This window comes from Mesocricetus auratus, unplaced genomic scaffold, assembly GCF_017639785.1.
Source record: "Mesocricetus auratus isolate SY011 unplaced genomic scaffold, BCM_Maur_2.0 Super-Scaffold_100011, whole genome shotgun sequence".
NCBI lineage: Eukaryota > Metazoa > Chordata > Mammalia > Rodentia > Cricetidae > Mesocricetus > Mesocricetus auratus.
The window spans coordinates 78,577,787-78,605,544 of record NW_024429195.1 but is presented as its reverse complement, the minus strand read 5'-3'; the positions used below and the strand labels follow the sequence as shown (position 1 = coordinate 78,605,544).

The 27,758-nt window shown below is 41.7% G+C and overlaps 1 protein-coding gene across 4 annotated transcripts in view; it reads right to left on the bottom strand.

The window, feature by feature from the left end:
• Ano4 (anoctamin 4) overlaps positions 1–27,758 on the bottom strand; it is a 401,571-nt gene that overhangs the window by 97,775 nt on the left and 276,038 nt on the right. For all 4 annotated transcript variants that reach the window (XM_021225955.2, XM_040755102.1, XM_040755103.1 and 1 more), the window contains one exon: positions 12,682–12,813. In XM_021225955.2, coding sequence (XP_021081614.2) covers positions 12,682–12,813 — 132 coding nt within the window. The remainder of the gene's footprint in view (positions 1–12,681; positions 12,814–27,758) is intronic.

Below are 27,758 nucleotides of genomic sequence, written 5' to 3'. Positions count from 1 at the left end.
GACAGGATCTCATTTTCTAGCCTAGCCTGACCTCAGACTCATAGCACTCCTCTTACCTCTCTCCTCTTTCCAAGTCTTGGGATTACAGACAGGGCACAACATGGCTAGCCATTTCTAAATCTGAATTCTGAAAGATCCTGATCTAAAGTCTAAATCTACCCTAAGACGTTTTCTCTCTTCTGCTGAGATTTCCATTCCTAAAAACATACTAGGGGTTTAAAAACAGAGATAGACTATGACTTCATCTGAACCCCAGAAGGGGTCACAGACAGAGGTACTATATAATTATGACAAGACAACTGTAATTAACTTGGGGTCTTCTATGAATATTCTGATCCCCAGTGTACTACTGCTTTTCCTTGTGTCAGTCGTATGTAATGTGGCTTGTAATCCTCTTTCTTGAGGAATGTGTAATTTCTCATCCTGTTCGTACCATCCTTGACCATAACACATCTTTTGGCTTATGGAGCATGAGTTGAAGTGATATATGGCACATCGGGGGCAGACACTTAGGTGACTTTCCATGACTTTCTTCTTTGTCATGAAAATACATTTGTGAGGTACAGGTTGATTTTTCATTCAGGCGTTGAAATAAAAATGGCATTTGAAGCAAACCTCACCTGAGTCACAGCTAGTATGTTACGTAAACAAGACACAATCATTTGAAGGGGACACTGAAATTAGAAGCTTTTTAGTTGCTGCAGCAGGACCCAGTGGAACCTGATTGAACCATCCTTTAACCCAGAGAAGATCATCCTATGAGTTACAATCAACAGCGATGGAATCCCTGCCCAACAAGCGGAAAAGCCATAGCTATCCACAAAACGAAGGAGGAGGAAGAGGAATGAGGCGTGCGGTGGGGAGGAAGAATGAAGGCTCTAGAGGCTGGGATAGAGGAAGGATGCTTATGTCAGAGATGAAAAAAAGGCATGCCCAAGTAAGAGAGGGCATGAGAGAAAGAGGACAGGACTATAAATGGATCTTAAACAAAGCTGTAGTCCATTATGAACACATTTCTCACAGCCTCCAGGCAGGGGCTGCTCTCTGTCACAGATCCAGATGATGGGTGATGAATACAGGACAATATGGACCTAACAGGTCATACTATCTGCTACTTTGATCAAAACTTTTAAAGATTTTAGTCTAGCAAAAGGTCAAATTTTATAAAAATAAATAAATATTCCTGTCTTAGTCTGCTTTATGTTGCAGGAACAAGGTACCTGAGACTGGGAAATGTGTGAAGAAAAGACATGCATTTAGCTTACAGTCCTAGAAATCCAAGACCATAGCCCTGGTGTTGGCTTCCAGTTGAGGCTGTTTTAGCTAATAGAGTAAGATCTAGAGAGACAATCACGTGGTAGTAGGGAAAAGGTAAGTTAATGGGGACAGGGTAGGTTTGCTCTTTTGTAACAGCCTACTCTTGTGGGAACCGCTTTACTCCTCTGTCTCAAGACCCCCTCTAAAAGGTCCTGATGCATTTTAGCATCATGACATCAGTTGTCAAACTGCATTTAAACCATAGCATTCTCCATCTTCATGCCAGCCAATGAACAGTCTCAATTCTTTTTTTTTCTTAGTTAAATTATTTGATTTATTTTGTTATTGAATTGTTTGAGTTCTTTGTACAGTCTTGGTCATAATTCTCTGTCAGATAGGTGTTTTGTAAATATTTTCCCCATTCTGCAGTCCTTTTCATTCAATTAATTGTTTCCAGTGACAGGTAGTCTTTAAGCTCAACATAACTCCACCTGTGTATTTTGTCATGCTTGCCTGTGCTTTTGGGGACATATCCAAAAATTCTTCGCCCAGAACAACTTCCTGAACCATTTCCCCTATGCTTTATTTTAGTAATTTCAGTTCCTAGTCTTGTATTTGTATCCTTAATTCATTAAAATTGAATCGAAGCTCAACTTCATCTTCTGCAGATAAAGACCCAGCTTTCCCACCATTGTTCACTGACGACACAGTTTCTTACCAAAACTAAACTGGCTGCAAATTTGTACATTTGCTTCTGTTTCTACATTCTATGCTATTGTTTTTATGTACTTTTTTAAAATTTATTTTTCAGTTTAAATTTAGATTAGAAACAAGGTTGCTTCACAAGTCAGTTCCAGGCCCCTCTCCCTTCCCCTCCCCTCCTCCCGTGCCCTCCCCCCCAACCCCCTTCCATTATCCCCTCATTTCCCCAGGGAGGGTAAGGCCCTCCATGGGGGTGTCCATAGTCTGTCATTTCATCCAGGGCAGGGCCTAGACCCTCCCCCCTAGAGTTCAGGGTGAGAGTGCATCTCACATTGTTGGATGGGAGTCCAAAGTCCGTGTGTATACTTGGGATGAGTACTGATCTACTGCCCAAAGCTCAATAAATTACCTAAGCTTCCTCACTGACACCCACATTCAGGGGGTCTTGATCGGTCCCATGCTGGATTCCCAGGCTGATGCCTGGGATTCAAGAGTTAACCTTTGTCAGGTCAGCTGTTTCTGGTGGTTAAACCAGCCCAGTCTTAATCCCTTTGGTCATCAGTCCTCCCTCTCTGTTACTGGCTTTCTTGAGTTCAGCTCAGTGCTTAGCCATGGGAGTGTGCCTCTTCTTCCATGAGCCACTGAATGAAGTTTCTGTTTCCCAGACTCTCTGGCCATGGGATTGTAGGCTGGCACTCCCCAGATCTATGTCTAAAATCCATATATGAGAGAGTACATGCCATGTTTCTCTTTTTGTGACTGGGTTACCTCACTCAGGATGGTTTCTTCTAGTGTCATCCATTTGCCTGCAAATCTCAGGATTCCATTGTTTTTTCTGTTGAATAGTACTGCTTTGTGTAAATATACTACATTTTCTCTATCCACTCTTCGGTTGAGGGGCATCTAGGTTGCTTCCAAATAATGCGGACAGCCTCAATTCTATCTGCCTCAATTCCTCTTTGTCATAATATTGGTGCGTTGAAAAATTCTAGAGATCAGAATGCAGACATATTTACAGTTCTACTGTCCTGCCTTGTGTAGGCATATGAATTTGCCAGGCCATAAAATTCCAGGGTCTGGGGACAGAGGATAAGTTTAGCGGCAGAAGTAGTGGGACTGTAGTCCAGGGATATGTTGAGGATCCTTGGAAGACTTTCTGACTTGAACTGAAATAGAATTACTTCAAACTAGGTTCGTGCTCAGTGTTCCAGATACACTCATATGTATTAGTACCACATTCTGATCATCTCTTAAATCTTCACAGCATAGATATCTGAAGATATTGATTGCTAAAGCATATACTCTCTACTGTAATTTTCCTTTTAGCACATTTGCAGTTTTTCTGTTGTTTTCATCGATCTGAAGTCTTTGGAGAATCCTTTAGGCAATGAGATACAAGATTGATTTCAGTAGGATTAATGTTCTTTTGATGCCCCAGTGACACAGAGCAGTCTCAGGACACTGGTTTTATTGCAGCTCCTTGCTGTATTAGGATCCTCAAGTTGTTGAGGTTGCTCTGCAGAGTCACACGGGACATAATTGTGTTCTCAAAAGTTTTAAGTTGAGATCACAGTGAAACTAGTGGTAAAGCCTGAAGCTTGTGCTTCAGAAGATAACCTGGTTCCTTTCAAGAAGGGCCTAATGACATAAACCTTAAGTTTAAGGATCAAATATATCACCTAATCATGTGGGAAAAGCAAAGCTTTGGGCATCTGGAGGTTCTAAATCTCGGTGAATTATCTTAATATTTGAGATATCCTCTTTTATAATGCATTTGAAGATAATATGTTTATACTTTCATGTGTATGTGAAACAGAGGGTATGAGAAAAAGGACAGGGGGAGACAGGGAGGAGGGACGTAAGAGGAGAGAGACTCTTACTGTATAGCTCTGGTTGGTCTGAAACTCACTGTGTAGAAGAAAAAATGGCTTAAACTTACAGAGACAGGGCTGATTCTGCCTGCCAAGTGCTGAGATTAAAGGTGTGGGCCACCATACCCGATCACTTTTTTTTTAATCTTTTAAAGTCATCTACTTATCAATTCAATCAGTCAAGAAAGGCTTTCAATGTCACTTACATACTAAATAGTGTAATAGAGAAATGTATGTCACTATGTGTTGTTCATAGGATTCCCACTCAAGAAAAAGGATATCACCACTGCAGGTTGCCTGGCTTTTACACTATCACTCTCCCTACTGGCCACCATCGCCAGTAAATCCTGTTGGTCCTTCCTCCCCACTTCTGACCTCACTGCCATCGACCTCTTGGAAGTGACTGCAGACCCTTGCACAATAAGGATGTCTCCTCCCCTCCCTGTCTTTCCTCATTGTCACATCTGCCTGCTGTGCTCATGTCACAGGTCATTTGCAAGACTAAAACCACAGGTCCATACAGCACCTTTGCACAGTTCAGAGGCACCCCTCCCCACTGTGGTAATTAGGATAAAAATGGTCTTCAAAGGCTCATAGAGAGTGGCACTATTGGGAGGTGTGGCCTTATTGGAGTAGGTGTGACTTTGTTGGAGGAACTGTGTCACTGGGGGTGGCAAGCCTGACCCAGTGTCTCACTCTCTCTTCCTGCCAATCCACATGCAAAACTCTCAGCTACTCTCCAGCAGCATGTCTGTCTGCATGCCACCATACTTCCACCATGATGACAATAAATTAAATCGCTGAAGTGTAAGTCAGCCCCCAATTACATGTTTTCCTTTAAAAGAGTTGCTGTGGTCATGCTATCTCTTCACAGCAATAGAAACATAAAGACACTTCCAGATTCTCAGGCCAAACAGTGTAGGATTTTAATACCTGCCTCCCGTCCCTTAGGTCATATATATCCCATACCAAGTATTAAGCTATGCCTATGAAGTAACATTGATTTCTTCCAATGACTTCCCTGGGACTTTGGGATAAAGCTCAAACTCCCTATCAAGACGTATAAAATTGCTTTTTCAGTTTCTTACCCTCTTCCCTCAGCTTTCAGGGCTGTATGCTATTACAACACAGTCATAGAAATTCTCTAAATATTCTCTGGCTTCTCTCTCTCTCTCTCTGTCTTTCTCTCTCTCTTTTCTTTCTCTCACTCTCAGGCCATCTTCTTTATGAAATGTCTCATGTTTTATGCACATGATATTAGACTTCTGGATTCATTAACCTTTGTAAATGATGATTGTGAAGCTGACTATATCAGACCATAGTTATTTGTTTCTGTGTCTGGATTCTGGACAAAGTGTAATCCAGCAGCCAGAGTAATGACAAGGGAGTTCCAGTCTTTTATCTGCATTTCTCAAAGGTTGTAAAGGAAATCCACACAGTGGTCCCTCCTGGGAAGCCAACACCAGGGCTATGGTCTTGGATTTCTAGAACTGTGAGCTAAATGCATGTCTTTTCTTCACACATTTCCCAGCAACATAAAGCAGACTAAGACAGGAATATTTTTCTGAATTTTCCAGGTGGGTTAATGTAATCACAAGGATGCACAGAAATGGAAAATGTGGACAAATGGCAGAGAGGAAGATGTGATAACAAAATCTTGATAATGATGTAATGCTTTCAAGAGAGAGAGGGGGGCCTTAAGTTACAAATGCAGCAGCCTCTAGAAGTTAGAAAAGGCAAAAAAAAATATGTCTGCTCCAGAGTCTCCAGCGAGGGATGTAGTCCCGGCATACCATGATTTTTATCCCAGGAAGACCCATATGAGCTAGATATGGTTATTATTCACATTTTCAAGGCTGTAGGAAACTGAGGCACATACTTCACAAAGACTCACCACTCTCTCCAGTGCTTGAATTCTGAAACCAGATTTTCCAGCCCAGTCTTATCCTCTTGTTCCTAATCAGGAGTTTCTTATGGAAGCTATAACAAATTATCACTAAAATAGTTGCTTGAAATCAGAATTCACTGCTGTATATGGATATCCTACAACTTGTACAACTGGATGGTGATTTGTGCATTAGAAGGTGGTTAGCGGTGCCCCGGGCCAGTATCAGTGTCTACTCCTAAGCTGTGACATTTAACCGTATTTATAGGCATTGCAAAATTACACCTGGATGACACTCACTGGCTTATAATTTATAGATGATTGCTAACAGCTAAAATCTAAGGTCTCCGAGAGTATAATCTAAAGAAAACTATCAATGCTGATAATGATAAAAATAAAGAAGTGGAAAATATTCCTATGTGTACCTAGCATACTTTTAGAAAGGCAATTCAAAATAGATACATTTCTTGGAAGATTTACTGCATATGCATTATAAAAAGTAGCATGACTCTCCCCTATTCCCTTTTTATATCTAGCACCCGTGGAAAAATCTTTATTATGGGTACTGACCTTAGAAAGCAATTGTCTCAAGGATGTTTCAGCTAATGTCATTTAAGAAGAAAGGGCAGCGTGATACTTAAGCAGAGTAACATCCCCAGGAATGAGGTGAAGAGGAATAAATTAATGCTCAGATGTACTTGTCTACCAGAGTCATGCGATGTCTGTGGAACTTAAGTTATCAGACCTGGAGGTTGTGTGGCGTGAAAAACAGACATACAGTGATTGCCAAGGCAGTGGGAAGAGCCCCAATTTTGTGCCACTCTGCCATCACCAACAAAGGAAACTCAGCACGGTGTAGGAGATTTTTGATCATCACAAGGTGAGAAAGGATGTGACTATTATTTAGTGGCTGAAGGACAGAACCCTGCTGACTAGCTGATAATGCATAAGGCGGTTCTCCTCAATAAAGTGCTAGTCCCAAACAGGGGACCTCCATGTCTGGACTAGAATTCCTTCTCCGTCACTCCCTAATTCTTTAATAAGCCTGTTTCCCTTCTCCTCCTGTGAAGACAGGCAAGCTAGCATCCCAGCAGTCCCGAGTTAGGGACAAGTACTTGACTGAGCTTTGGCCTATACAATGTGGGTAAAGAGCTACAGACAGCGTCTAATCCTAGCCGGTGAAGACATGACCTTCCTAGGAAACCACCCATTTCTCTTCCTCATCTATAAGGAATCGAGGATGGCAGAAGTAGTAGATATGAGCCTAAGTATGTAAATGGCTACATGGAGCAGGCATGCTGTGCCTTCTGTTCTGAGAAGGACCCACATTAGCCAGTGTTGCAAACTAGGATTGGGTTTCACCTCATTGAGTTATTGGCTAAAGGGGTCCCACAGGAACCCTCAAACAACCCAGGCTCTTGCAAAGACCACAGGTTGCTTTGCACAAACTGACAGCAAGTGCCATTGCTGAAGACAACCCCTACACATTTCTTTGAACATGGAGATGTCCAGCTGCTACCTACAGATAACCTCCACCTTTATGTTCTAGCATACTTGGTACATGGAGGAATTCTGCATGCTACCCAAAAGAGAAATGCAAACCCAACCCAGCCACAAAACCTTTGGTCTACAATGGTATCCTTCCTGAAAGATACATTAGCGCAGTGGTGGCTCAAACTTTGTGAGAGTAACCAGCCAATACCTGGCTTTACTTAAGGTCCACTCTATGAGATGGAACCACACATGGCACTGCTTGGGTGACCTGAGACTAGATCCAGGGACCTAGGGTAAAATCACACCAATGCCCTAAAAGAAAATGGTACTAAGATGACTCCTAGTGGCACTCTTCTACACTCATATAGATCAGGGAAACTTCCTCCTGCAACAGACAGGAACAAATACAAAGACCTATAGTCAGATATGGTGCAGAGAGTGAGAGACCTTGGAAACCCAACCCTAAATAGGATGTCTCCATGCAATCCCTGCCTTCAGGGCTCAGGACACTGCTCAAGAAGAGGCAGAAGGAGTTTAAGAGCCAAAGGGAATGGAGGACACCAAGAAAAAAAGCCCCTTCAAATCAACATGATGAAAGTTCATCTGAACTCAGAGAGACCGAGGCAGCATGCAGAGGGTCTATAAGAGGGTCTGCCCAGGTCCTCTGTGTATAAAGTATGGCTTCCAGTTTTTATGGATTCCTGAGTGTGTGAACAAGTGTGTCTGTTCTAATGTCTTCTCTTGGGTTCCTTTCCTCCTGTTTGTTTTATGTAATTCCAATGCGTTAGCTTTTGTTTTATTATTAAGTTATAAATATATTACATTAGATTATGTTATCCCTTAGAAGCCTGTTGGTTTTCTAATTAGAGACAGAAAGGGGGTGAATGCAGACAGAGGGGAGGTGGGAAGGAACTGGGAGGGGTAGAGGGAGGGAAACTGTAATCAGGATATATATTATGTGAGAAAAACTATGTTCAATAAAGGGAAAAAGTAATTAAAAATTACACAGTGAGATTAGCCCCACCCAAACTCTGTACATCTCAGTAAATTTCTATACTGTTAGAATTGTCTGGCCATGTTGAACCTATGGTGCTTCTGACTGGATTTTACAACCTCATGATCAGTTACAATTTTCTGCACTTGACACTACAGAACAGAAAGCACAAAAAGCAAACCACAGACACTTGTGTAAGTACAGTGCTAGGCCATCCGTTTTTTTTTCTTAAACTGATTCTCAATTTCAGCTCTTTTTGTTCAATAATAATTCAAAGTGTAAAGGTTTTGTATTCTCTGCTGCCTTTATGTTTTCCTTTATTCTTTAATCTGTTCATTTACTAAACAAATGTTGAGTGCCTATTTGTATGTTAGTTATTAATTAGATTAGATATGATTGTGAGCAAAACAAGGCATGGCCTGTGCCCCCAGAGTGTTGGCAGTTTGCCTGAAGAAACATGAATTAATCATAAAATGCTGAAAATTGCTAAATTTCAAATGTGAAGTGTTACATAAAAACTATGCTATTGGGCTGGGCGGGGGAGTGGGGTCTGTCAGTAAAGTGCTTGCAGTTTGACATGAAGACCTGAGTCTGGATCCCAGAACTCACACAGAAAGCCAGATGTGTTGGTGCAGACTTGTAATCCCAAGGCTGGGGAGGTGGACACAGGAGGATCCCTGGAGCTTACTGGCTAACCAAGTCTAGGCAACTCAGGGATCTCCTTAGTGACTAGACTGTTTCACAAAGGAAAGTGGAAACTGAGTAAGACACCTGAGATTGATCTCGATACACATGCACACATGAACACATAGCACATGCATCCTCCCCCTGCTCCCCCCTTTCAAAAATGCTATGGGTAAAGAACAAATCTTTCTGATCTTTAGAATGACTGACAGAAAGGGAGATAGGATGACTTCTCTAGGAAGAAATGGAGCTGAGTTCTGAAACTGGAAACAGTTCATACTCTCACTGTATGTAGATCTAAAGAATGTCTGTCTCACAGAAGTTCAGAGTGGAATGGTGGTGCCCAAAGCCCGGGAGAATAAAGGGGAAGAGGAGCAAGGACAGGATGATGAACTAACACAAGCCATAGCCGCAGCTCTTCACAGCAGGGTGACTATAGTCAGCAATAACCCATGCGGTAACTCAAAACAGCCACAAAACAGGGTCCTGGGTACATTTGTCAAGATATCGTGGGAGTTCACAGTGAGTACGCCATTGAAAATGGCGGGAACTTGTACTTTGAGGGAAAACAATTATAAGATATCGTGGGAGTTCACAGTGAATACGCCATTGAAAATGGCGGGAACTTGTACTTTGAGGGAAAACAATTATAAGATATCGTGGGAGTTCACAGTGAATACGCCATTGAAAATGGCGGGAACTTGTACTTTGAGGGAAAACAATTATAAGATATCGTGGGAGTTCACAGTGAATACGCCATTGAAAATGGCGGGAACTTGTACTTTGAGGGAAAACAATTATAACATACTATATTCAAAGAAAAGATACCATATTAAAGGGAAAATATTACCAAGATATGGAAGATTGCATAGTACTGGGAACTACTGGTAGAGGCTGGATACTATGAAAGTTTTCTAGGAGAAATGACTTTGGTAGATCCTGAAAGACGGGAGTCTCAGGGAAAGGTTATTCCAGGTGGAGGGAGGAAGGGTGTAGGAGGGAACAGAAGGACAAGGTGACTGAAGGAGGCCAGGGCTCAGTATGGCTAAGCACGGGTATGGGAGACAGACGTAGGAGTTACTTAGTGCTTGGTTTTATGACACTTTCCCACTTTGATCTTGATTTATCAAGCTTCCAGTTCTATTTTATACATCACATTCGTGACCCACAGTTTCCACCACTCTATTTCACTCCAGCAAAAACACAAGAAGAAACCTGTGCAAAATCAACACATCATGTGAGTCCTTAGGATGCATGTCGAAAGCTGGGATGTCATGTCACAGCTCCCAGAGCTCATTAAACAGCTGTTTCTGATTAAATTAAGCCCATTAATATCATCCTCAAAACATCTTCAGGGAGTTTTATTTTCTAATTATATCAGCAATTATTTCCAACTTGGCAGCCAGCATTCTTCACATCTTATTCTTTACACACCAATCCAAGGGACATCGCCCATGTCGCACGACAATTTTCGAACAGAAAGGAATTTCCACCACCCATAATATCTAGGTCATTGTTTAATTTTTCATGTCCCATTGGCATGATATAAATGTCTCTGTTCTCTTGGCTCCCCCTGAACTCTGTTTATTTCAGCTGCCTCTCTCCTTTTCCTCTTTAGCTGAGCTGCTTCGAGCCTTACCTTTTGTGGGCTGGTCTCCTTTTCTTGAACGGTGCTGGGCCCTCTGCATGCCTAATCACCATGTTCACAGCCCTCCATCCACCCTGCCCAGTGTCTTCTGTGCTCTTACCTACATCACAGTCTCTGATTCTTAGGATCTGTTGCCTTAGCTACCTAATAGGCCACGTCTACATCCATGTGAGCAGTTTTCTTATTAATCATCTTTCACCACTTGCCAGCATCTTTCTGAATCTGGAGCACTGCCATTCCCCTTTATGTGAATCTATTGGACTAGCTGCAGCTATTCAATACACGGTCTACACTGCCATACTAGTGTCAGGACTGTATTATTTGGCTTATGCTCAGATAATGCCTAGATAGGTTTGGACATTGAGTTTGTGACCTCTGAACTAACTGTTTATTCAGTGAACTAATTTGCAAGTGTGTTGAAAGGGCTTTCAAATGTGTCAGAGAGTGGAATACCACTAATTGTTCTATATTTTAAAATACTTACAAAAATATTATTCTCATTTATGATCTCTAGTGATACTGGCTGGGATGTAGATGCATCTAAATTTGAAATTTGAATAGCATTGTCCTACAGCAAGGATATCAGGAATGCAACAGGTGAGAAGATGGTGGTGACACATCTTCCATTCCAGTTTTGCTGTACTCCCTTCAAATAACCTATAGCTTCTAGTGAAATATTCTACTCCGCTGATACCCCATCTACTTTTATCCATCCATCCATCCATCCATCGTCCTTCCATCCATTCATCCACCCTATCCTTCCATCTACCCACCCATCCATTCACCCCCCCATCCCTGTGTGTACCCATTATCCCAAAACTTTGAGCTCTTCCTACCCGGTGCAAGGCAAGCTTCCCGCCATCTACGAAGCAAAGGAAAACTGTAACAGTAAGCCAAATTCCACTCATAAAGGATAAAACATCAATTAGTGGTCTAAAAAGACCTCCAGGATTTAAATTAAAAGCAGAAGCACATCAGCTTCCATCTCTGCCTTGAGAAAACACCCACAGATCCTCATCTTCAGATTAATATTAAGTACCATCAGACTGTTAATTTCCACTGAGGCCTTTTGGGCTATGAGCTTCATGTTTTATATGTTCAAGTAATGAGATTGGGCTGGCATCAGTCAGAACCACGAGGGTGCAATGCTTGCCTGTTTTACAGGCTTCCCCATGGCTTCTCTTATCTTACATTGATCTTTGCCACACAACACATTTCAGTCCAGACCGCCTATACATCGTTTTTCTTCTCTCCTTTGCTCCTAGAGTTTAATTGATTTTTTCTGTTGCTAAAACATGCATTCACCTTGCATTCCCTGCACATTCTTGACAGCTGCCATTTGGTTTACATTTTTAAAAAGTCAGAATTGGCAACCTATTTTTAAAACAATCTGTCACCCCTTTCCATTCCTCTGGTAAGTCATTTTTACTGAAGTCATCACCAGGTTGGGCACAGGGAAGGTCAGGGATTCCTGAGTCTGTCTTAGTGTAGGCTGGGCTGTCCTGATCAATGGTCTCTTTGGGAGGCTGCTTTCTCCCTAGCTGCTTTGATATGCTTTTCTCTGTCATCACCTACCCTGCCTCCTCCCATTATTCCTTGTTCTCTTAGGAAGTTCAGAGTAAGTTCTTGATCCTTTCTGCAAGTCTTTCCAGGCTAAGTTACTCAGCCAACTTTCTGCCTATGTGACAAAAATGACAAATCACTGTTGTGAGACCAATAGATGAGCTGGTAAGTAGGCTGCCAGGGAACACAACTTGCTGAACTAGTGAAGGAAAGAGGAACCAAGCAGCAAACTTCAATAGAAGTGAGCAAACAAACCACATTTTCATTCAGTGTGGAAGACATGATCCATTTCCTCTGTCTGGCATCTGAGCACTGGGAACTGACAGAACCACGGACAGAAAGAACTGTGTGTCTGAATCACCATGGGAAGGATGAGTCACCAAACACACATAGGAGGGAACATTGGGTCACTGTAAGCCACCTGAGATGGGGGGATTTTTGATACAGCTCTCCCATGACTGATATAAATGGAACATGAACAAAAGGCTCAGGAGGAATGGGTTCTACATTGGTCCTCCCCCGGGAAAGGCTCTACCATGCAGTCCATCCTCAGAATGATGCAGGCTTCCCCACAGAAACTCACTGATGGATCCTTTGCTGGCTGAAAGGGGCAGTGTAGCAGTCATTCTCCTCCAGGTCTGGCAGTGTCTCCTTGTCCAGCCTCATTGGCTTCTTAGGTAACCATCTCCGGAACCTGCTTATTTGTTTATCGATCCTGTGATACATGGAAGGCAAGACCAAAGGGTACAGCATGTTAGCATCACCCTGAAACACAGGAGGGAAGTCTCCATGGAGTTGTAAAGACAACTCTACACCCTCCAGGAATTCTCTGAACAGCCTCATTTTTCCAGATAGAGAGAAGAGAGCTGGTGACCTGTTTTTTTTTTCAGGTTCACTAATTGGCTTCAATGTCACTATCTTTGAACAGATTTGAATTACATATTCAGCCACATGTTAATGAATGGTGAACTGGCCACAGGCTTGGAAGGTTCTGGAAAGGAATTAGAGAGCCCTTTAAGCATCTAGCAACACAATCTGTGTCTAGAAAAGTTGAGGCCAGAGGATAGTTTTAGCTGTGGTTAACTTGGGGCTGGGGCAATAGTACACCCTGTGTACAGAGAATATGTTTTCATGGTTTTGGCTCTGTGCCTGTCACACCTTCTCTGACAAGATATCTTGTTTCTTCAGCTTTCACCATGCTTTTCAAAGTGCATAGTTCTCCTGGCCCTGAGCACTGTGCACAAAAATGCCAAGTGAAAAAAAGGAGGCTAGTGATTTATTGTGGTTTATAAAAGACATTTCCAAACTGGCATTATCCTCAGTTATTCTGATTGCTGAATACATCTAGCTTCCAACTGGCCAGTTAAAATAGTTAGCTGAACCATGCTCACAGCAAACACCTAGAAGGAGTGAAGCAACACCAAACTTTAAAATGTATATGCTATCTCAAGTATCTCCACTATAGAACATTTTCTCTGGTTGAGCAAGTACATATATCAAATAGCATCTTTATGAGGTAGGATTCATAGGTGCTATTTACCCTCTACACATACAGATGAGACCCCAAAGGGTGACTATTCAGCCCAAATTATCCAGAGTAAAATCTTGATTTTAGGGATCACTGCATTTGCTGACAAAGGAATTTTACATGTGAGGGTTACAGAAGAAACATATTTCCCTAAAGAAGAAAATATCTCAACACTTCTTATGTCTGTTAACTGAAAACACACAGCTTTCAGGCAGAATTTACCTTTTTCCAATTAAAATATTTGTATAACTATCATTTTCAGCGAATGCAATGGTTAATGTTGTAGATAACTTTGGCTGGACCAAGGGCTATCCAGATAGTTGGTAAAACATTGCTCTAGTTATGTTTCTGAGCACGTTTCCAGAAAAGGCCATGATAGAGTTAGTCAAGACTTTGGCCATCACTGGTACACATCTGCTGAGATTCTGGATAGAAGTAGAAGGTGAATGGTGGAAAAGTTTGCTCTCTTTGAGCCCGTGTTTGCCTTTTGCCTCCAACCCTAGTGATCCCAGGTTTTTTTTATACGGGGACTAGGACCATGAGCTTTTCCTAGGCCATTGCAGGCAGCCTTCAGGTCATAGGACATTTTGCCTCTACCATCTTGTGAATCTTTGTTGTAAAGCTCTATGTGAGTCTGAAGCCAGAGATATAATAGTGCTGATATCTGAGGGTAGAAAACAATGAATGTGCTAGTTCAGAGAGCAAATTTACTACATTCCATCCTTTGATTCTATTAAGGTTAGGTCCTTAATAGATTGGATGATGTCCAACCACTTGGACAATAGCAAACTTAATTTTACATTCCTTAAAAATGTTATTTTTAAAAATTTCATATGTATTGGGAGTTTTTCCTACACATATTTCTGTGCACCACATGCATCTGGAGTTGCAGATGGCAGTGAGCTGCCATGTGAACACTGGGAATTGATCCCAGGTCTTCTTGAAGAGCAGCCAGTACTCTTAACCACTGAACCATCTCTCCAGCCCCAGGGGCCAACTTCTTACTCAGTCTACTACTACACATAGTCAAGTGATATCTCTTCCAGGTATCCAGAAATCTATGGCCCAGGCAAAGCAGCACAAACTAACGGTAAAGTTTGTGTTACTACTTCCTTTATTCTCAGTGCAATCCAGCCTCATCGTGCCAACTCTGTCTAGTGGTGGCTGTACTTTGGCGGAGTCCCTGAATGAATACTCAAGCTGCCTTAGGTCTCTCCTCTCATAAACCCTTTTCACTCCTTCTTCGTGTATAGAGAAGTTAGAATTCTACCCAGGGTCACTAAAGCAGGAGAGTAGATTGAAAGAGCGCAGGGGAGAGAAACCATTCTTATCTCCATCACTCTTCTTCCCATTTCACCTAAAGACATGAATATGCACCACAACACTTAGAATGCGCTCAGGCAATGTGGCTTAAAGGAGCAACATGGCACAATGAGAACACGAACTCCAATGCTTGACTGCCTACATTAAACTCCTGGCTTTGTAAATGTGAGCAGCACAACTTTGAACAAGTACATGGACCTTGCTTTACCTCAAGTATTTTTATCTTTAAAATAATGGGCATTATGATGATACTCAGTCCGTAGGGTTATAGATGAACTAAATGAAATTCTTCATAACAGTGTCTGCTACTATTACTATGTCTTACCCCTTTCCAATAACATATAAGAATTTAAGCAGGCAGTTGAGATTCCTGGGTAAGATGGTGGTCTATAAGTCACCACCCTGTTACCACATGAGGGAGGATAACCAGTGCATGGAGGAACTGACGTGACTCCAAAGAGAGAAAGAGCTTCACAAGTTCACAAAAGTGCTGATAAAACTCACCAAAGATGCCAAGAAACAGATAAGGTCATGTTACTAAAAAACAGAGTTATACACGGCTCAAGCCATTGAGCTGCCTGCTTCGGGGAGGGGAAATCAGAAGCCACAACCAAAGGCAGCTAGAGGGCTCTGGTGAGAAAAGACTGGTAGTCCTACCTTCAGGACACATCTACAACCATCACAGGTTTCTATCAAGTTGTTAATTTTGGTAAGACAGAAGCTCCTCTCAGGAGAGTGAATCCATTTTGCCACTCTATATGACTCAAAGGTCAGGGCCTGGGAGCTGTCTTGAGAGGCAACACATTGTTTAAAATGGAGCTATCCTAGGCTCTGAGTAATCACGGGAATCACAAGCCAGGAAGCATGAATTTAGCCTACCATAGTCCCAAAGTCAGAGACAATCGTATCAGGCAGTTGTAAGAGCGAGAGGGCTATACATCAGCAAACTGAAACAGGGCAGGGTGTAGGAGGCTCAGAGTCCTCAGTGGTTGTGGCCCAACAGAGTAATACCTGAGTTGATAGCCCTCAGCCTAAGTCAGCAGATGGGTCAAATTCTAGAACCACTCTCACTTCTATCTACTTCTCAATAGCCCAAGAACTCTGAGATGTAGTCCTCCATGTGAGTGGTTAGTACCCAGAAGACCCTGGATGTACAAGAGTAGGTCTTTTATCTGTCAGCACCATGATTGTTTCCCACAGTTGCAATGAGCTCGAGAGATTTCCCCAGCTAGAGGAAATGTTTGGAGAATTTGGGCATGGCAAGAGAACTTGTCTAACTCACAGAATCCACAGATAGGTGTGGGCAGTAGAGATCCCTGGTATTTGAAGAAGGGGAAAAACTAAAGAGAAGACAGCTGTGGGAAACGTCAGATGCTGGTCAAATATAGACTCCATACAAGTGACACCCAGGAAGACAAGAGTCCATGAGCTCATTGACCCTACACCCGCTATGTGTAATAGGAATTCTCCAAGACTCAGCATCCCAGGAATAAGCCACTGTAATATCAATTTTATTTAGTTCCTTGTGCTTACCTTCATTATTGTTACTGCTATGCAGTATTTGTGTTTTACTGTATTAAAAGTATTTATGCTTTTAATTCTTCCTCGTATAGTCATCTAATTTCATTTAAGCATTTTTCACTTTTATTGACCAATCATTTCTATTTTCCTTCCCCTTTTTTTGAGCTATGTTCCTCCCCCCTTTATGCAGTCTACTCTACTGTTAGTAACATTTTTATTTTATTTTGAAGATCATGTTTTTATCTTTCATTGTCCTGCATACTTCTCTTTTCGGTTGCTTCCTGTCTTTTTCTAGCATTTCACTCTTTTCTCTTCCCTTCCACAACATTCTTTGCCACTCTCCCTCTCCTCCTTTGTTTAAACTTGGTTCTATTTATTTTCCCTGTCCTCATCTCCTTTCTTTTTCTTACTCACTATTTACACATTTGCCTTAAATCATTTTTAACTTCATAGCACATTTGTCTTAGGTTTTCCTGGTCCCATTTTTTCTGTTGATGATATAGTAGGGGACCTTAATCAATTTTAAGCATATTCCTGTGGCTTCCACAATTTGAGCTTACAGCAGTTTGTTTATAATATTAGTGGGCCTTCAAGTAGAGTAAAGGAGTGTGGGAGATATATTCAATGTAATATGTAGTGTGTGTGTATGTATGTATGTGTATATATGTATGAGCTTGAAAATAAAAATGTATTGAAAAAATAGACTTCTCAATAAGAAATCACCCCAAATTAGATGTGTTGAAACAACCATATGCACAAGTTGCAACCTAGAAATACAAGAACATGAAAAATCCAGGCATCAAGGTTCCTGTAAAATAGTGGTTCTCAACCTATGAGGTCAAATGATCCTTTCATGGGGGCCACCTAAGACCATCAGAAAACATAGATATTCACATTACAATTCATAGCAGCAGCAAAATTAAAGCTATGAAATAGCAACCAAGATAATTTTATGGTTGTGGGGCCAGAATTAGGAAGGTTGAGAATCACTGCTGTAAAACATGAAAACTCCCCAGCTCAGGAAACCAGCTTTTGCTTAATGTATACATAAGGAAGAAAAGGACAAATAATCCAACCAACCAGAAAAACAACCAACAAAATTACTGGAATTGGTAAACACATCTCAGTAATAATAAACTTAAATGTAAACACCTCAACTGCCAACAAAGAGGGGGAAAGAAAACCAAGATCGGACAATCTATTGTCTCCAGAAAAATACTTTACTGGCAAAGATATTCAAAGAGGTGGCATCAAAGGATAGAAGTCAATCTAACAAGCAAATAAGCTGCTTAGATACTCTAATACATGATAAAGTAGACTTCAACACAAATGTATCCAGACGAAATAAAGCCACTGCACATTAATAAAGGGAGCAACACACACACACACACACACACACACACACACACACACACAGAGAGAGAGAGAGAGAGAGAGAGAGAGAGAGAGAGAGAGAGAGAGAGAGAAATATGTTTTATGCATAAAAATACTAGGGCTTCCTGTCCTGAAGCTGGGCTCACTGGGCTCTTTAGAGATCAGCCCCTCCAAGACCCCAACCCAGCGAGCCCAGCTTCAGGTGAGATTGGGTCCCCGGCTGGGACCACCCGCCCATCCCCCATCCCCCTCCATCTTCGGGGCCGCTCCTGGCTTCCAGAAGAGCCGCCCACACAGGCCCCTCCAAGACCCCAACCCAGCGAGCCCAGCTTCAGGTGAGATTGGGTCTCTGGCTGGGACCACCCGCCCATCACCCATCCCCCCCATCTTCGGGGCCGCTTCCGGCTTCTAGAAGAGCCGCCCACACAGGAAAGAGATCAGCCCCTCCAAGACCCCAACCCAGCGAGCCCAGCTTCAGGTGAGATTGGGTCCCCGGCTGGGACCACCCGCCCATCACCCATCCCCCTCCATCTTCGGGGCCGCTCCCGGCTTCCAGAAGAGCCGCCCACACAGGAAAGAGATCAGCCCCTCCAAGACCCCAACCCAGTGAGCCCAGCTTCAGGTGAGATTGGGTCTCTGGCTGGGACCACCCGCCCATCACCCATCCCCCTCCATCTTCGGGGCCGCTCCAGCTTCCAGAAGAACCGCCCACACAGGCCCCTCCAAGACCCCAACCCAGCGAGCCCAGCTTCAGGTGAGATTGGGTCCCCGGCTGGGACCACCCGCCCATCACCCATCCCCCTCCATCTTCGGGGCCGCTCCCGGCTTCCAGAAGAGCCGCCCACACAGGAAAGAGATCAGCCCCTCCAAGACTCCAACCCAGCGAGCCCAGCTTCAGAAGAGCCGCCCACACAGGAAAGAGATCAGCCCCTCCAAGACCCCAACCCAGCGAGCCCAGCTTCAGGAAAGAGATCAGCCCCTCCAAGACCCCAACCCCAGCGAGGCCAGCTTCAGCTTCAGCTGCAGTAAGGAAGGAGACCAGTGGAAACAGAAAGCCCCCACCAGCACCCACTGGAAGAAGAGATGGGAAGAAGACAGAATAAGAGATCACTCAGCAATAGAAACACCAACACGACCCCACCAGAATCCAGGGATCCAACACCAGCAAGACCTGAAAAGCACTACATAGATGAAGAAGAGGAGACAGACCTTAAAAATTATTTCATGAAGATGATGGAGAGCCTCAAAGAAGAAACGAGGAAATCCCTTAAAGAAATAGAAGAAAAAACAAACAAAAAAATCCATGAAATGGGGGAAAAATTCAAGAAATAAACAAATCTCTCAAAGAATCTAAAGAGCACCAAGAAAAAACAACCAAGAAAATTAAGGAAACAGCTCAAACAGTTGAAGGATTGAAAGCTGAAATAGAAACGATAAAGAAAACACAGAATGAAGGGATGCTGGAAATAGAAAAGCTCGGTAAACGGTCTGGAATTACAGATGCAAGCATCACCAATAGAATACAAGAGATAGAAGAGAGAATCTCAGGTGTTGAAGACTCATTAGAGGACATAGCATCGTCAACCAAAGAAAATCTCAAAACCAACAAATCCTTAACACAAAATATTCAGGAAATATGGGACACCGTGAAGAAGCCAAACCTGAGAATAATAGGTATAGAAGAAGGTGAAGAACTTCAACTTAAAGGTACAGAAAACATATTCAACAAAATCATAGAAGAAAACTTCCCTAACCTAAAGAAAGATATGCCTATGAAAGTACAAGAATCTTACAGAACACCAAATAGGCTTGACCAGAAAAAGAAGTCACCTCGCCATATAATAATCAAAACATCAAACCTACAGAGCAAAGAGAAAATATTAAGAGCAGCTAAAGAAAAAGGCCAAGTAACATATAAAGGCAGACCTATCCGAATTACACCTGACTTCTCAATGGAAACGATGAAAGCCAGAAGATCCTGGTCAGATGTCCTACAAACGCTAAGGGAACAAGGATGCCAGCCCAGACTACTATATCCAGCAAAGCTCTCAATTACCATAGATGGAGAAAACAAAATATTCCATGACAAAGCCAGATTTAAACAATACGTATCCATGAATCCAGCTCTACAGAAAATGCTAGAAGGAAAACCTAGAGCCAAGGAAGATAACTACATTCACAAAGACACAGGCAATATAGAATCATACTTTACAAAACACTAAAAGAAAAAGGGAGGAGAAACTACACAAAATAACTTCACTAACAATAAATCAAGCGCAAACAAGGATCACCAATCAATGGTCATTAATATCCCTCAATGTCAATGGCCTCAACTTACCTATAAAAAGACACAGACTAGCAGAATGGATACGAAGACAGAACCCTTCCTTCTGCTGCATACAAGAAACACATCTCAACACCAAAGACAGACGTTATCTCAGAGTAAAGGGCTGGGAAAAGATCTTCCAATCAAACGGCCCCAAGAAACAAGCGGGCGTAGCAATCCTAATATCTAACAAATTAGGCTTCAAATTAAAATCAATCAAAAGAGATGAAGAAGGGCACTTCATATTCATCAAAGGAAAAATACATCAAGACGAAGTCTCGATTTTAAATATCTACGCCCCAAATACAAAGGCACCTACATTCGTGAAAGAAACATTACTAAAGCTCAAAATGCACATAAAATCTCACACACTAATAGTAGGAGACTTCAACACTCCGCTCTCACCGCTAGATAGGACCTCCAGACAGAAACTTAACAAAGAAACAAAAGAATTAATAGAAGTTATGACCCAACTGGGTTTAACAGACATCTATAGAACATTCCACCCAAATACAAAGGGATATACCTTCTTCTCGGCACCACATGGAACCTTCTCTAAAATTGACCACATAATAGGAAACATAGCAAATCTCCACAGATACAAAAAAATTGGAATAACCCCCTGCATCTTATCAGACCACCATGCATTAACATTAGAATTCAACAATAACACAAATCGCAGAAACCCTACAAACTCATGGAGATTGAACAATGCACAATTGCACCATCCCTGGGTAAAGGAACAAATAAAAAAAGAAATTAAAGACTTCCTCGATTTCAATGAGAATGAAGACACAACATACACAAACTTATGGGACACTTTGAAAGCAGTGCTGAGAGGAAAGTTTATAGCACTAAGTGCCCACATGAAAAAACTGGAGAACAGTCATACTAGAGAATTAATAGCACAGCTGAATGTTCTAGAACAAAAAGAAGCAAACTCCCCAGGAGGAGCAGACGCCAGGAAATAATCAAATTGAGGGCTGAAATCAATCAAGTAGAAACCAGGAAAACATTGAGAAGAATCAATGAAACAAAGAGTTGGTTCTTTGAGAAAATCAACAAAATAGACAAACCTCTGTCCAAACTAACCAAAAGACAGAGAGAGAACATGCTAATTAACAAAATCAGGGATGAGAAAGGGGACATAACAACGGACTCTGAGGAAATCAAGAGAATCATCAGGGCATACTTTGAAAATCTGTACTCCACAAAATTTGAAAATTTAAAGGAAATGGACAATTTCCTGGATAGATATCACTTGCCAAAACTAAATCAAGAACAGATAAATAATCTAAACAGACCTATAACCCCTAATGAAATAGAAGCAGTCATCAAAAGTCTCCCAAACAAAAAAAGCCCAGGCCCAGATGGCTTCAGTGCAGAATTCTTCCAGAAATTCAAAGAAGAGCTCATTCCAATACTCGTCAAAGTATTCCACACTATAGAAGCAGGAGGCTCACTGCCAAACTCTTTCTACGAGGCTACAATTACCTTGATACCCAAGCCACACAAAGACACAACTAAGAAAGAGAACTATAGACCAATTTCCCTCATGAACATTGATGCAAAAATACTCAATAAAATAATTGCAAACCAGATTCAAGAACACATCAGAAAAATCATCCACCATGATCAAGTAGGCTTCATTCCAGGAATGCAGGGATGGTTCAACATTAGAAAATCTATCAATGTAATCCACCATATTAACAATCTGCGAAAGAAAAACCACATGATCATCTCACTAGATGCTGAAAAAGCCTTTGACAAAATCCAGCACCCCTTCATGATAAAGGTCCTAGAGAGATCAGGGATAACAGGAACGTACCTGAATATAATAAAAGCAATATACAGTAAACCAACAGCTAACATCAAACTAAATGGAGAGAAACTCAAAGCAATTCCTCTAAAATCAGGAACAAGACAAGGCTGTCCACTCTCTCCATATCTCTTCAATATTGTACTTGAAGTTCTAGCTACAGCAATAAGACAACAAAAGGAGATAAAGGGGATACAAATAGGAAAAGAAGAAGTCAAACTTTCATTATTTGCAGATGATATGATAGTTTACATAAGTGACCCAAAAAACTCCGCAAGGTTACTCCTAGAGCTGATAAACACCTTCAGCAATGTGGCAGGATACAAGGTAAACTCAAAAAATCAGTGGCCCTATTATATACAGATAATGAAGTGACTGAGAAAGAAATCAGAGAAACATCACCTTTTACAATAGCCAAAAACAGCATCAAATATCTGGGGATAATGTTAACCAAGGAAGGGAAAGACCTGTATATCAAGAACTTTGTGTCTTTGAAGAAAGAAATCAAAGAAGATACCAGAAAATGGAAAGATCTCCCATGCTCTTGGATTGGTAGGATCAACATAATAAAAATGGCAATCTTGCCAAAAGCAGTCTATAGATTCAATGCAATCCCTATCAAAATTCCATCACAATTTTTCAAGGACCTGGAAAGAACATTAATCAACTTTATATGGAAAAACAAAAGGCCCAGGATAGCCAAAACATCCCTATACAATAAAGGAACTTCAGGAGGCATCACCATACCTGACTTCAAGCTCTATTATAGAGCTATAGTCCTGAAAACAGCTTGGTATTGGCACAAAAATAGGCAGGTAGACCAATGGAACCGAATCGAAAGCCCTAATTTTAACCCACACACCTATGAACACCTGATTTTTGACAAAGAAGCTAAAACTGTACAGTGGAAAAAAGAAAGCATCTTCAACAAATGGTGCTGGCATAACTGGGTAGTGGTATGCAGAAGACTGCAGATAGATCCATGTTTATCGCCTTGTACAAAACTTAAGTCCAAATGGATCAAAGATCTCAACATACATCCAGCCACACTGAAACTTTTAGAAGAGAAAGTGGGAGATACTCTTCAACAAGTTGGTACAGGAGACCACTTCCTAAACATAACACCAGTGGCACAGGCACTGAGATCGACAATTAACAAATGGGACCTTCTGAAACTAAAAAGCTTCTGTAAGGCAAAGGACACAATCAAAAAGACAAAAAGGCAGGCCACAGAATGGGAAAAGATATTCACTAACCCTACATCTGACAGAGGGCTAATCTCCAAAATTTACAAAGAACTCAAGAAACAAGTCTCCAAAACACCAAAGGATCCACTTGAAAGGTGGGGTACAGAGCTAAATAGAGAATTCTCAGTAGAGGAGGCTAAAATGGCCAAGAGACACTTAAGAAAGTGCTCAACATCCTTAGCCATCAGGGAAATGCAAATCAAAACAACTCTGAGATACCATCTATAGTCAGAATGGCTATAATCAAGAACACCGAAGACAATTTATGCTGGAGGGGATGTGGAGAGAGAGGAACACTCCTCCACTGCTGGTGGGAATGCCAACTCATACAGCCTCTTTGGAAATCAGTATGGAGATTCCTCAGGAAAATGGGAATTAATCTACCACTAGACCCAGCAATTCCACTCTTAGGCATTTATCCAAATGAGGCAGGTTCATACAACAAGGGCATCTGCTCCACTATGTTCATAGCAGCATTGTTTGTAATAGCCAGAACCTGGAAGCAACCTAGATGCCCCTCAACTGAAGAGTGGATAGAGAAAATGTGGTACATTTACACAATGGAGTATTACTCAGCAGAAAAAAACAATGGAATCTTGAAATTCGCTGGGAAATGGATAGCACTGGAAGAAACCATCCTGAGTGAGGTAACCCAGTCGCAAAAAGACAAACATGGTATGTACTCACTCATATATGGATTTTAGATATGGATCAGGATAGTGCCAGTCTGCACTTCCACAGATAGAGAGTCTGGGAAACAGGAAAGAACCTAAAAGATATGCATATATGCATAGTACCCAAGAGAAGAGGATGGAGACAAGATCCTCTGAATGGATGGGGAACAGGGCGAGGGGGGGGGTAGTGGGACCTGGGAAGAATAGAGGGGGTAAAGAGGAAGGGAGTTGGTCATGGGGGAATAGGAAGTTGAGGGGGTGGGGGTAGAATAGGGGGAAGAGGGAATCATAGGATCGAAGACAGATCAGGCACCAGAGTGACCTCGAGTGATCTAAAGGTATAACATCAATTGGCAAGCTAAGCAATAGTGGAAGGACCACCTCGAATGCCCATTCCTGATAATGAACTTGATGTCTATAACTATCCGGGAGCCTTCATCCTGGGACTGATGGAAGCAGAGGCAAACACACAACTAAGCACTGAACTGAACCCAAGGAACCCAGTGACAGAGAGAGAGGAATGATGAGCAAATTGGCAAAGAATGGGCTGGCAAAACCAGCAGAGACAGCTGATCTGAACAGGGGAGTGCTCTTGGACCCCAGACCGACAGTGGGGAGGCCAGAATGGGACTGATCTGGACCCCCCAAATGTGAGTGTCAGTGAGAAGGCCTGGACAACCTATGGGGCTCTGAGCTGTGGATCAGTGTCTATCCCTGGTATACAATCTGTCTTCATGTGCCTATAGCACTCAGCCTGGACTCTTAGGGGAGTGCCTTGACCCTACCAAGAGTAAAATGATAGACTCTAGACATCCCCTATGTGGAAGGATTTGGCAATAGGGTGGGAGGGAGGGTGGAAGGGGAGTGCGGGAGGAGGGAAGGGAGAGGGAACTGGGATTGACATGTAAAACAAGCTATTTAAAATTAAAATAAAAAAAGAAAAAAAATACTAGGGCTTCCAATTTCATAAAAAAAAGCACTAATGAGCATGAAAAGTCAGATAGGTCCTGACACAATAAAACAATAACAGTGGATAGCCCAGTATGCTCTCATCTTTAGATAGACCCTCCAAATGGAAAGGCCACAAGAAATTTCTGACTTAAACTACACTAGTCAAAATAGATCCAACAGACATCTTCAGCACATTCTGACTAAAAGATAAAAAGTGAAAGAGCTTTTAGCAGCCCATGGCACCCTCTCTAAAATAGAGTTCATTCTAGGAAACTAACAAATAAAACAGATTCAAATAATGTTTTCTATCTTGTCAAATCACAGTGGAATAAAATGAGAAATCAATAGCCAGAGAAACCCAGAAACTACTCCAATACCTGGAGACTGAGGAATATAATCTTACTATTCAGTGAGTCACTGAAATATCAGGGTGGCATTTAAAAACTTCCTAGAATCAAATTAAAACGGTGCCTAATTTATCAGACCCTTCTGAATGCAGCTGTGGTAGTTCTAGGAGAAAAGCTTGCAACTATGAATGTTAACTTTGAATATAACTGGAAAGGTCTGATAATAACCTAATAATGCACCCTGAAGTCTTAGAAAAACAACAACAAACCAAATTCTAAGCAGTAGGAAGCAAAACAAAAACAAAACACAAACAAACAAACAAAAACCCAGAGATCAGTGCAAAACTTAATGGAATGGAACCTTAAATATCATACATAGAATTAATCAAACAAAATGAAGTCCTTTGAAAAGATATGATTGATAAACTCCTAGCTAAAAGAGAGAAAAGAACAAAATTAACAAAGTTATGGATAGAAAAGCAATGCTATAAAAGAGTTCAATGAAGTCCAGAGAGTCGTTTAATTCTTAAATTCTAAATTGAAAAATCTGACGCAATGGATAAGTTGCCAGGCACATATGAATATGACCTATTAAAATTAACCAAGAAGCTATAAACACATCCACACTAAGGAATGTGATTATAGCAGTAATAAAAATTCACCCACAAAGAGAATCTCAATACTGGGCAAATTTACTGCTGGTTCACATAATTTTTAAGGAGCACCTAATACTAGTTCTTCTCCAACTGCTTCACAACAGAGAAGGAGGACCACTACCAAGCTGACTGAACAAGGGCAGTGCTAGTATGATGCCCAAGCCAGGTAAGTCATAACCAAAACAGCAAACTATCAACCAGCCTGTCTGATGAATTTAGATATAAAAGTTCTCATTAAAATACTTGCAAACCAAATTCAAGAACACATTAAGAAGGTGATATACCATAGCCAGGATGGTTTCATTCCCGAGGCAAGGTTAATTCAGCCTATGCAGATCAATAACTGTAATACAGTGGATAATCAGACTGAGGGACAGAAGTCACAAATCATCTGCAAAGAAAGCCTTTGACAGGTTCCACATCTCTTCCTGACAAAAGTCCTGAGGAAAGCAGGGATGGAAGGAACCTAGCTCGACAAAGCAAAGGCTGCCTTAGACGATGCAGACCCACATTCTGTGGGAAAACAGGAAGTATTTCCTTTAAAGCCAAGGGTGAGAGGACAGCGCTTACTCTCCCCACGCAGTGCGTTGTCTTAGCTAGAACAGTGAGAAAAGCGAAAGAAAGAAAAGGACTCACATAGCACAGGAAACGAAAGTGTCCTTAACTGGAGGTGGCAGGGCTCTAAAGGCACCACCAGAAAATTATCAGAGTTGGCACATACTTTCTGCAAAGCAACATGCTAAAAAAAATAAACATATAGAAATGGATAGTTTTTCTTTATCAGTAATGGACTTGCAAAAATACATATGGAGAAGAGTCATAATAATCTCCAAAACAGACCTAGGAAGAAGAACAAAAATAATGACATATGCATGAAAATACCCCAATGAAAGTATTTTGAGTGCTAACCTAAAAAGTTAACATCAATTTTTACTTTAAAAAATAGCTAAGATGCTTTATCATAAAGGTTTTTAAAAAAATAGTGTGCCTCTCAACCTTTCCCTTTCCCAATGTGTTGTCAGCAACCTCCTGTCTAAATTCGCTTGTGTAAGTTCAGTGGCTTCTTCCTTCGCTGGACTAACAGGTTAGACTCCCTACATTAAGCTGGTTGCCTGTGCCATGGCTCCTGGCTTCACTTCATCTGATTGCCTTATAATTCATTCAAGAAAGGAGACACTGGCCCAGAGGTTTCCGTGACAGCGCGTTTACCTGTCACACATCTCCAGCTTGCGGTTCTAATCGGATTGCATTTTGCAGAATCTGGGCTCTGTGTGTAGTGACTATGAATGCAGCCCAGCTGGGTAACAGCTCTCGGTGTGGATAGAAACAAATGAAGCTGCACAGAAAATCAAACATAAATAGTCAATGGGAATGAATGGTCGCTTTCAGCAGCCAGCTGTGTCACCACAATTTAAATGAAATGTGAAGACAGCAAAGAGAGCGCAGTGAGGTAATGAGAATGATTAATTAATTGAAAAATGAAGGGTAAAGAGAGCAACAATGAAGCCAGGAGGGGGAGATTGGCTTAGCAGGGAAGGTGAAGCTGTTCCTTGTCACTATTGTGCCTGGATGTGCTGCCTATCAGCAATGCCACCAGCCTTCCTGAATCAAGACTTATAAAACAGGGTAGTAATAATGACTGGCCTCATCATGGCCGTCGTCATCGTCATCATCACCATCATCATCATCATCATCATCATCACCATCTTTTTGGCCATCAGGGTGGTTAGGAAGTTCATAAAAGATGATGCATGTGAAAAGCTTTAAAGAAGTTTCCAGACACATAGCAAGCATTAGTGATTCCTAAAGAAACACACAGGACTACTGGGACAGTGGCAGGAAGCCAAAGAACTACATTTTAACACTACAGTGCTGTAATCCAAGCACCTCAGAG